The sequence below is a fragment of the Typopeltis vanoorti genome, chromosome 9, assembly GCF_054136105.1.
Source record: "Typopeltis vanoorti isolate ZY-2024b chromosome 9, IOZ_Tvanoo_1.0, whole genome shotgun sequence".
In the NCBI taxonomy this organism is placed as follows: domain Eukaryota; kingdom Metazoa; phylum Arthropoda; class Arachnida; order Uropygi; family Thelyphonidae; genus Typopeltis; species Typopeltis vanoorti.
In genome coordinates this window covers 115,783,130-115,794,171 of record NC_143557.1, presented here as the reverse complement: position 1 = coordinate 115,794,171, position 11,042 = coordinate 115,783,130, and the positions used below count along the sequence as shown (strand labels likewise).

Below are 11,042 nucleotides of genomic sequence, written 5' to 3'. Positions count from 1 at the left end.
ACCATGTTAAATCACCTTTAGCCCCAATTACAGCAGATATTCAGTTTGGCAAAGATTCCACAGATTTTAACTGGCTCAGATTTGACGGAAGAGGGCTTTGCTGCCGGATCTGTTTTTTCTGACATGTCCCATACATTCTCCATGGGGTAGGCTTTGCGGTCGACAGGGAAGATGGTGGGAGGGGATGTCATGCTTGCTGAACAATTCTCGTGCGTAGCATTGTCATCCATAAAACAATCATCACCTACTGGATAAAAAGTCAACATTGGGGGATGGACTTGATCCGCAACAGTGTTCAGATATTCCTTAGAGGGCACCCGACCTCCCAGCCATGTCATGGGACCCGTTCCGTGTCAACAGAACATGCCCCACACCACCTCCAGAACTTTGATTTGTGTTTACAAGGCAATCTGGGTTCATTGCTTCACGGGACTCCCGCCAAACTCTCTGCATACCATCAGTACAGAACAAGGCGTACCGTGACTCGTCGGACCACGACTTTTTCTCCCAGTTTCACGGTGTTCTTGACCCCACTGCAGACGAACTCTCCGGTTCTTTGTAGAAGTCAGTGGTTTCCGTATAGATTTACGAAATACCGACCCTCTCAATTTCCTGCATAAAATTCGATGAGATATGGGGCAGGAACAGCCTTCATTAAATGCTTTGGTCAATTGCTGCACACAGGAAGTTCTGTTTGTCCGTACATGTCTTCTCAGACGACGGCGATCTCGTTCCTATCTTAGGACCACACTTATGACTCTTAGACAAGCAATGTGAGTTATTTTTCAACTGATTCAACATCCGAGATATCTCACCTTTTGAGAAACCGTTCAGTTATGCAGATCCAAGCTAAATAAATATCCTGTAAATTAACTGAATTTATTCTAATTCGAAGCAAATGCTTTATGGTTTAATAAGTTTATATATATAACTTTTATATGCATGTTACTAATATATGGAAGTAAAGGTATTGTTACTATCATTCGTTCCAGACGTCTGAAAGAAAACGGCTTTAGCGAAGGTAACGGTGATGGACCCCCAGCCAAACGACTCCAAGCTATCGCCAGCCCAACTTTATCATCGAGGATAAGCCCTGCCGCACCCACTATGCCAACGAACCTGGGTTTCCGTTTCGACGATGGTGCCAATCTGTACAGAGATCGTGAACGCTACGAACGATACGAAAGGCTAGAACGTGAGTTCCCACTACATCTAGAAATGTTAACGATTTAGCTCGTATCACTCGAGAATGGAGTGACTTCGGTACACTCAGTTACAATTTCAGATTTGCAAAACATTGACAATAAAGGCCCGTCAAAAAATTAACCGTTTCTTTATTTCTAATGTTAAGTTAGCAGCTTTTTATTTATATTTAGTTTTGGCTACAAAAAAAAAAAAAAAAAAAAAAAAAAAAGTGAGTTTCCGATCTCATACGGAATCAGCAGGATTTCTTTCTCTGTCATAAATATTGATTTCATCCAGCATATAGGAAAATCGGTCAGAAAACATACATCATTAACAGAATAAAGATAGGAGATTAAGTAGCGTAGACATAGCAGTGTGTGTGTGTGGTACAGTGCCCTGCGATGCGTCCTTGGACTCCATGGAAGCTGCAGGTAATAATAAACTTGCGAATTCCCACTTCCAAGTCACACTGATGAATGTTTTTTTGCCTGATACATTTTCATTGTAGACAGTATGGTACCGCTGTTTTATAAAATACAGGTAACCTTCGTATAACGCGGATGTTAGGTTCCGCAGAAATGCCGCGTTATATAAATCGCGTTATGTGAGTCTCAGATCACATAGAAAAAGTAGGGTTATGTTCCGAAATCGTTTTTTTTTTAAATTATATAAACAACAATGACATATCCAACAAAAAATATATTTTTATTTAATTCAGGCAATTCACGTAAGTTAAGAAAACTATGAAACAAATACATAGTATAAAAGTATACAAATTACAAATTGTACTTAAACTTCATTGCACATAATGCATAAATGTTTTAGGCAAAATAAAATAGTGCATATTTTAATCTTTCATAGCATGAGGATTGGTTTATAAACACTGCTTTTGTCATGTAATCACCTGATGCATTACTACAAAACAGTAGCGTAATTCTATCTTTGAATCCAGAAGCTGATCTTTCATTTTTCAAAATATACCGGTAGGTGCGTTTTTGCACTTTTTTTCCCCAGTATAACCCGGATTCATCCGCATTGAACACCTGGTCTGCACTATAAATGTTTATAAACTTTGAGAGTTTTTTGTTTAATAAGATTTCCATCCATAGGAATTTTCTTTTGAGGTGCAATCTTCTTATCGAAATCATTAGAGATTTTTCCATTAGAATATCGCGTACGCGAGCAACGCGCTTTGCACTTATCGTTCACCCAGCAATAAACACTTTCTCGGATTTTATGTTCATTTTGTTTGATTGTTCGAATTGTTGATTCATTTAAATTCAGAGTCCCTGCAAAAACTTCTGGTTTTTCTCCATTTTTCAACCGATCCAAGATTTTGAATATTTTTCTTCGAGAGAAATTAATTTTGTTTTCAATGTTGGTTATTCCTTTTCGTTGACATTACTATAAAAATAATTTTTTTACACAAAAAAGCAAGCATTACATATTGTATGTAACTCATCAGAAAATAAAGTGCTCAGCTTGAGATGAGCACACTTATGATTTTTAATGCACTTTCCTGGCAGAAAACGAAGACAATTTTCAACAATAAACGTTTTATACGATAAACAATTGAGGTACATGCGTGCTAAAGGGTATTTCCCCTAATATAAATTCGCTACTTATAATTACATGCGGGATACAGGCAGACACAAATTTAACGAAGATAAAATTTGATTTTTAAGTCGCGCGGTGAAAAACATATGAAGAGATAAAGGGTTACTACAATTTGTAGACCGTGTTTTTATCGGAACCGTGTTGTATAAGTACCGCGTTCAACAAGGGTTACAATTTTAGACCGCGTTGTATAAGTACCGCGTTATACGAGGGTTACCTGTACATGATTTTTTCCGTATTATAATGAGAGATTACAAATTACCTTATAAGGTAATCTGTCTTACAATCCTGCATTAGTTTAACATTTAAAATGCGTATATTGATATTAAATAATCAGAAATATTTAACAAAGAAGAGTGGGAAAGAGTAAGAGAGCCTGGGAAAGGTCAGAATAGCGTAAGCTATGCAGATTTTGGCTTTTATCGCGAGAGCTGCTGCACTAGAGAAAGAAACTCCCCTAATTATACTTATGTTGGTCGGATAATAATTGAATTTCAAGCACACTGTAATATAAAGTTTAAAAAGTCTGTGGTTTCCATTTTATTTATTTTTTTAAAGTCTGTGAATCAGTAACAATAACAACATGAAACAGTCTTTTGGAGTTTTCATGGGCTTTGCTAATTTTTTCGGTAGAAATAATTTTCATAGAACTATTTTGCGTTTCATAATAGTGAGCAACGCAAAATAATGTTTGATCATGTTATATTATTAAGAGGACTCAAAATGATTCTGTTTAGTTAGTATCTGACGCAGTGGCGGCTCATTCATAAGCACCGCGATACTGCGGCATCCCCAAGAAAAAATGAAATTTTGTTTATAAATAATAACAAGGCTTACAACATTATATAAATGCAGTACAACCTGTTAAAGGTTACAGCTTATATTTCGACATTGATTGAATAGTTAATAATTGGAATTGTTCGATTCACGCTTTAGATTACGAAACAAATGCACTGCGATCTAACTCAGTGTCGGAATTATCACGTTAGGCCAATTGTAGCTAGCCTCGCAATATTCGTTTGTGCTTCTCATTGCATTACAAGTGACGCGTCGTTTGGGCAGTGTATCGTATGCTTGCGCGCGTTATTTCTGTGAGATACGAAACTGTTATTATTGGTGTTTGTTCGTGGTGAGGGTGAAATATTTTTAATAAAACAATTTTTTAATATGTAAATTTTTTTATTAATAAATTGGTTACTGATTAGGAAAAAAGGAATTTTTTTATTTTTTATTTAGTATATATAGCTGCACCCCCACACAAAATTTTCACCGGCCGCCATTGATCCGTTGACTGTTCATTTACATTGAGATAAGGTGAGCACAGTTTTGTGTGTCGAATGATGGTGCCCTTGAGCCGGTAGGCATATTGTGTGGGATGAAAAACCAACCTTTTGGATAAACAGTTCTGTGACATCACTTTAAGATGAGATCGTAATTAGTTGAGAAGCCCTTATAAAAGTTCTTTTTGTACTAGGATGCGAATCGAACTAATCAAAAGACGCCATTGACTAGGCTACGAAAGAGTCTATAAAAGTGATTAGTATGTAGTCATAAACTGAATTTATAATATAAAACTTTTTGTTTGTTAAGTGATCAGAATCTATGCGATTGTTTAAATTCTCTTACCTCTGCATTCGTCTTGTTTCAGGGACCATCCACAGGGATTACGGGGAAGAAAGAGAGATGGAAGAAGAATGGAAAAACATACACACGGTAAGTGTTTCGGTTTTATATTAGATGTTAATTATTCTGTAGTGTGTTCCATTTTCTATTTCACTTTCTTTTCTTCTTTTTAAGTATTCAGGATTGAGAATACGGTGCTAGCTAGTAAACAATCGTGTTTTTCAGATGCTGAACTGCATTCTTGGGATGGTCGAGAAAACAAAGAGGGCCCTAGCAATTCTCCATCATCGGAGTTACGCGGAAAGGTCTGAAAATCTTTTATTGTGGACTAGAAGGCATCTCGATAGTCCAGATTTTGAACCTAAAAAGAGGCCAACGGATCTTATGTCTCAGTATAAGTCAGCCGAAGAAAGGGTATCCGAAGTGAGAAGAAGAGCTGGTAGGTGGACATTTTTAAGTATTTTTCTTCAACATAGTTTGGATTGCTTAGTTTTTCTCTATCAATAGCGTTCAACTGTCTTTCGGATTATTCTGATATACACTCTATGAACAAAACATTAGAGATACCTACTTAATAGCGTGTTGCTCCTCCTCTAGGCGCAATAATTGCCTGTACTCCGCGAGTCATTTACTCCACCAGATGCTGGAGGGTTGCTTGAGGTGATCCCAGCAATGCCTGCTGCAGTATTATCCACAACTGCGCCTTAGACGTCGGTCCCGGATGCATGGATCTTATGTCACGCTCTTGGCATCCCAGAGAGATTCGATCCGATTTAAATTCGGAGACATTTGAGATTATCGGATGGTCCCGAACTCAGATAAGTGTTCCTCCAGCCATGCCTGGGTGGTTGCGGCCTGGTGGGTAGGCTGAAATTGTCCCGCTGAAACAGACCATCGGCTGCTGGATGTGCAAAGGCCATGAAAGTGTGTAAGTGATCAGCCAGCACATTCTGGTAGCTCGCAGCGTTTAAGAACCTCTCCAGAAACACTAAGGGATTTACTTAATGTGTGTCACATGAGGTTCTCCAAATCATTACAAAGCCATCACGTCCTTAAACAGAGCCGACTTGACACAACGGGGCCATGGCGGCATGCTGTCGACGCCACACCTGAGCCCTCTCGTCAGCTTGGTGCAACAGACTACACGACTTTGGTCCACACTGCAGAGGTCCAGTTTTGATGGTTCTGGCGAGGGCAATGCCCTGATGAGTTGTCAAGAGTGGTACACGATCAGGTCGTCGGCTCCCGTATGCATGGTACGCTGTACCGTCCACTCGCTGACGCTTCTTGGATCTCTGACATTGAAAATGGATGTGATTTGTGCCACTATTGCCCTGCACGAGCCTGGACAGTTTACCTCGATCCCGACCATCAATGGCGTGTGGTCAGCCACCACCATCGCTTTGATGGTATACTCGCTGTAAACCCTTGAATACAGTTGCCCTGAGAATCCTAGGGTTCTTACCACTTGGGCGATAGAATGACCCATGTCATGCGCTGATACGTCCATGATTAAAGTCGCTAAGATTGCCACATTTATCACTGTTCGTCGATTGCGATACACTGTTGGGAAGCCCTGATGTCTGGCCATTTGGGTACGTTTCATTCTGCGTGGGGGGGGGGAGGTACCAGTTTCAACTTTCCATCATGTCCATCTCTAATATTTTGTCCATTGAGTGTATATTGTATTGTACGCATACATCCAAAAAGTGGCGTTCTTTAGAAATTCATTTTCTATTTATAAAACTAAGCTTATGGAAAACTTATTTTTGTAATCATATTCGATATTTCGGGAAGTAGAAAAGTATGACAATTAACTTAGAATTTTGCATTAAAATTAATCTTGTCTACCAAAAAAAGTTATATACTATTTCAAAGAATGTTTATTCTACAGGAAAACAGTTCACGTGTTAAGAATTAGTTTTCTATTTCTCTCACAGTGGTGACTAGTGAAAATTTTAAGTGGGGGTGCTGCATATACAAAATGGAAAAAAAAAATTTTTTTTTTTCCTAACCAGTAACCAATTTATTAATAAATAAATTTACATATCAAAATATTGCTTTATTAAAAATATTTCACCTCACCAAGATCACACACCAATAATAAGTTTCGTATCTCACAGAAATAACGCGCACAAGCATACAATTTATCTGTAGTGACACTGCTCAGAGAGCAGTGTCGGATTCGCTTGTTACGTACAGTGACAAGTGCAAACGAATATCGGCGAGTATAGTTGCAATTGGCAGAACGCGATAATTCCGACACTGCGTGAGATCGAAGTGTATTTGTTTCGTAATCTAAAGCGTTAATCGAACAATTCCAATTATTAACTATTCAATCAATGTCAAAACATAAGCTGTAACCTTTAACATGTTGTACTGTATTTATATAATGTTGTAAGCATTATTATTATTCATAAACACAAACAAAATTTAATTTTTTCATTTTTTCCTTGACGGTGCTGCAGTGTCGCAGTACAAGCCGCCACTGTTCTCTCATCGTTTTAATTACACACTACAGTATCAGGCAATGTTTTATTTATTTTATTTTGATGGAATTTCCGTTATTTGTGCAGGGCCGTACTTAGTTTTCCCGAGGTGCTAGTGCTCCAGGGCTCCCCTCCTTCTTTGGTGCCCTTAAAATGATCCTAATTTTTCGGGAGCCCCATGCACTGTGCATAAGTACGGTCCTACATTTATGATGAGAAGAGACAAAAGTACGTAAAGCCAATTTATTTCAATAATCGACATGCTATTTCTCGTCCCACGAAACAGTTTCGAAAAATCATTAATTCTGTTCTTTTTCTTCCGTTTTGTTTTAATGTGAATCCCACCCAAGAGATGATAAACGTCAGTCTATTGGTGGAACAAAGGCTTCCCCCCCCCCCAAGTACATTTCATGCAATATAAACTATTTTCCAAACTGTAGTCATTTTTATTTTAATACAATTACAATATTGAAGATATTAATAATAATAATATTGAAGATTTCAAAAATCACTCGAGTGTCATATCGCTAAAGCTGTCGTAAGAAGGGGTATTACTGTATTTCAGAGAGACCTAACTTGAGTGCGCGCACATATACACACCTCAAAAGCTTCGAAATTGCCCTGAAAATACCTGAAATTAAATATTTCAGGTATTTTGTACCATTCCATTATCATCACCGCCACCAATCCATGTACCGTAGGGGGCACACCCCATATTCCAGCTCATAGGTATTCTTATTGGGTTGAGATCGGAGACTGTGTGCAGATTAGTCAAGTTTTTCTGTATCAATTTCCTCAATTTAAGTCGCAGACAGGGCCGTACTTACACTCTTCCCAAGGCTGGCGGGGCCCGAGATGCTAGTGCTATGGGGTACTAGCTAGAACCTCGTGCACAGGTACGGCCCTGGTCGCAGTAACACTTGTAATAACACATTATGTATTGTCATCCTATTGAAAGAAATATGGGAATGTTCCTTAAAACTACTGCAATGTCGGAAGTTCTTTCATTATCCAGGAACAATGAGTACCTATCAATGTTCATTTTAGGTCCACTACAATCAAAGGCCTGAGTTAATACTATTTCTTTTGATCACTATTAATACACTTCCACCATTGGGATGATGCACTCAGATATCTGCTATACTCGTGTGACTGAGAAAGCATCATTTGTTGCTCAGTATAATGGATTTCCATCTCTAAGAAAGTCACAATATTTTCCACATCAGCGCAACATGCACTGCTCGTCACAACTAATGTTTGATTTACTGCAACTACAATTCGGCAAAAATCGAGTGGACAAACCTTTACATAGTGTCCCATCGCTAACCTAAATTCCATGTAGACCGAGATCTTGACTGATCGTTCTCACATTGGACTAACATGATTTCTGTACCACCCATCACATACTTTGGTCCTTCAATGTCAGGTTTTCCTGTACGTTTCTTATCTGAGTAAACACCTTTACATTTCTATTGATGGATAATGCTAGTGATTTTGGCAGGCGCATTCTTTTACGAATATCATAAGCGGACAGTCAACTGATGTCCTACGCGAATGCCTATTTCGAAGTCCTTTAAATTCTTCTCTACCTGGAACTCACAATATATAAATGTACTGTCGATTCCAGGAGTATACGTGTGTTGTATAGGCTATATAGCATTCGCCAGTTTTGTAAACCATAAGGAAATAGTTCATACGACCGAGAATCAACATATATACGTAACATTTCCCATGCTTTTCTGCAAATTGAGATTAACACCGAGTTAAAATTTGCAGTTGTATGATGGAGTTCTTGCTCTCCATTTTTACTTATATAAAGCGGATATTTTTTTAAGGGGAGCATTTTCTTAACTTATAGCAGATAAGAAAAGTGTGTGTGTGGTACCATATTTACTACAGGCTGTACGAAAGCCCTAGAAAATTCTGATGCCACTCTTCACTCCTTTTCATCATCATCAAATTCCTGCCATGTACCCTCAAGGGGTGTACAGGATATGATAGTACTACATGAAAAACTTACATCATTACTAACTTCCTATGTACAATTTTCCTCCAAATCAGTCCATTACATGTTAAGACTCCAACATTATCAGATCTTATATTTCTATCGTCTAAAGCACTTTGTACTGTATTAATCTACCTATATCTTGGTCTACCTCTGGATCATTTTCCTGCCAACCTGGCAGAGAACACTTGTTTTGCTAATCTTCCTCTCCCATTCTATTTAAGTGACCATGTCACATGAGATTAGCTCTGCTAATGCATTCCTGGATGCTAACAATGTCCTTTCCTAAATATCGTCATTGTAATATGATATTACCACTGATGCCATCTGTACATCCCTCTACTCTTTCTCAGGACTCTCATATCTGCGGTCTCTAGTCTTTGGTCAAGTGTTTTACTTCTAACCCAACTCTCAGATCGATAAGTTAAAATTGGTTTGAACACTGTCTTGCATACAGATAATTTAGTGTTTTGCCTAATTTCTCTCTTATTCCATATAAATTTATCCAGTTGACTTCCTACTATACCAGCTTTGTTGATTCTGTTATCTATTTCCATATTTAATTTACCATCTTCACTAAAAATCGTGCCCAAGTAGCTGAAATGTTTTTCTTGTTCCACAGGTTTCTCAATTCACAATGCAGTTGATATTTTCAATGCTTCTGCCTATGTTCATTGTTTTTGCCTTGTTATTGCTTACCTTCGTACCATATCTATTACAACAGTTATTCAATTTAGTCAGAGAATCTTGCAGACTTGTAGCGGATTTATTTAGAAGTATAACATCATCCGCATAAAGCAAACTGCTGACATTAACATCACCAATTTTGATATCATCTTTAATACCACTTTCCTTCATAAATGTGATCAATATAGATAATGAATAACAGAGGGGATAATGTACATCCTTGTCTCACACCAGATTTAACATTAAACCACCTTCCTGTGTTTCCTTCAATTCTAACTGCGGACTTACAACTCAAATAAAGACTAAGTATTGCTCGAAAAAATGTCCCATTGACATCATATAACTGTAGCATTTTGAATAGCTACCCTCTTGGCACCTTGTCATATGCCTTTTCGAGATCTACAAAAGTTAAATACAGATATTTAAATTAAGGGGATATTAAATCCCACATTGTTTTAAAACCGAATAAGAAACTCAAAGATTGCAATCAGAGAGTTTCAAGCCGAATATAGTCAACTATAAAAGTATCGGCGATCACTAGCGTGAGCTAATGCAAGTGACCCTAGTACGTAGTACAATACCGGGCAAAGTTCTGATCGCTATTCTTAGGTATTTTCTATAATGTAAAAACACATTTCCTAGGAAATGTATGCTGTTATTACATTATGGTGGGAGGTCACTATCCAGACTGGTTTCAGCCTTTTTTGAGGCTTCATCAGTGAGTAGCTAGACCAAATTAATACCAAGGGGTCTAGCGAAAAGAACTTATATACTGGGTAGTGACCTCCCACCATAATGTAATAACAGCATACATTTCCTAGGAAATGTGTTTTTACATTATGGAAAATACCTAAGAATAGCGATCAGTACTTTACCGCCTTTGGTCTCCTGCACCAGGGAGAAAACATCACTATCAACAATAACATAGTCAACGAGACTTTTCTTATTCCTTGCCTCTTCTCTCCATGTGAATTTGTGCACATTTTTATGTTGGAACATGGTGTTGGTAATAACCAGTCCATGTCCTGAGCAGAAATCCAACAAGTATTTGCCATTATTATTAGCTTTGCTCTTTTCTCCAAATTTTCCCAAAATATTTTTTTTTGTATGTCTGACAATCATTTCCTACTCTGCTATTTAGATCCCCAACAAGCACCAACTTTTCCTTTTTCATTGTGTCAGTTGCTTTTTCTAAAGCATCAAAAAATTCCTCCACTTCTACCTTAGTAGAACCTTCTGTGGGACCATGGGCACAAATAAGTCTCACTCTTCAGTTCCCTATTATCATATTTGCCCACATCACTCTACTTGAGAGTGCCTGCCATTCAAGAAGATTAGCCTCATATTTAGTGTTGAATACTATGACTACTCCTTTTCTTCCTTGATTGTCATTGCCTGAATATAACATTTTGTATTTATTGCTCAGAAAGATCTCA

General features: G+C 37.9%; 1 protein-coding gene across 1 annotated transcript in view; it reads left to right on the top strand.

Annotated features, from left to right (window-relative positions):
* LOC150103444 (protein CBFA2T1-like) overlaps window positions 1-11,042 on the top strand; it is a 58,677-nt gene that overhangs the window by 38,267 nt on the left and 9,368 nt on the right. Inside the window, exons 6-9 of the mRNA XM_090398048.1 lie at window positions 993-1,195; window positions 4,451-4,515; window positions 4,651-4,864; window positions 5,592-5,593. Of these exons, the coding sequence (XP_090254174.1) occupies window positions 993-1,195; window positions 4,451-4,515; window positions 4,651-4,864; window positions 5,592-5,593 (484 nt within the window). The remainder of the gene's footprint in view (window positions 1-992; window positions 1,196-4,450; window positions 4,516-4,650; window positions 4,865-5,591; window positions 5,594-11,042) is intronic.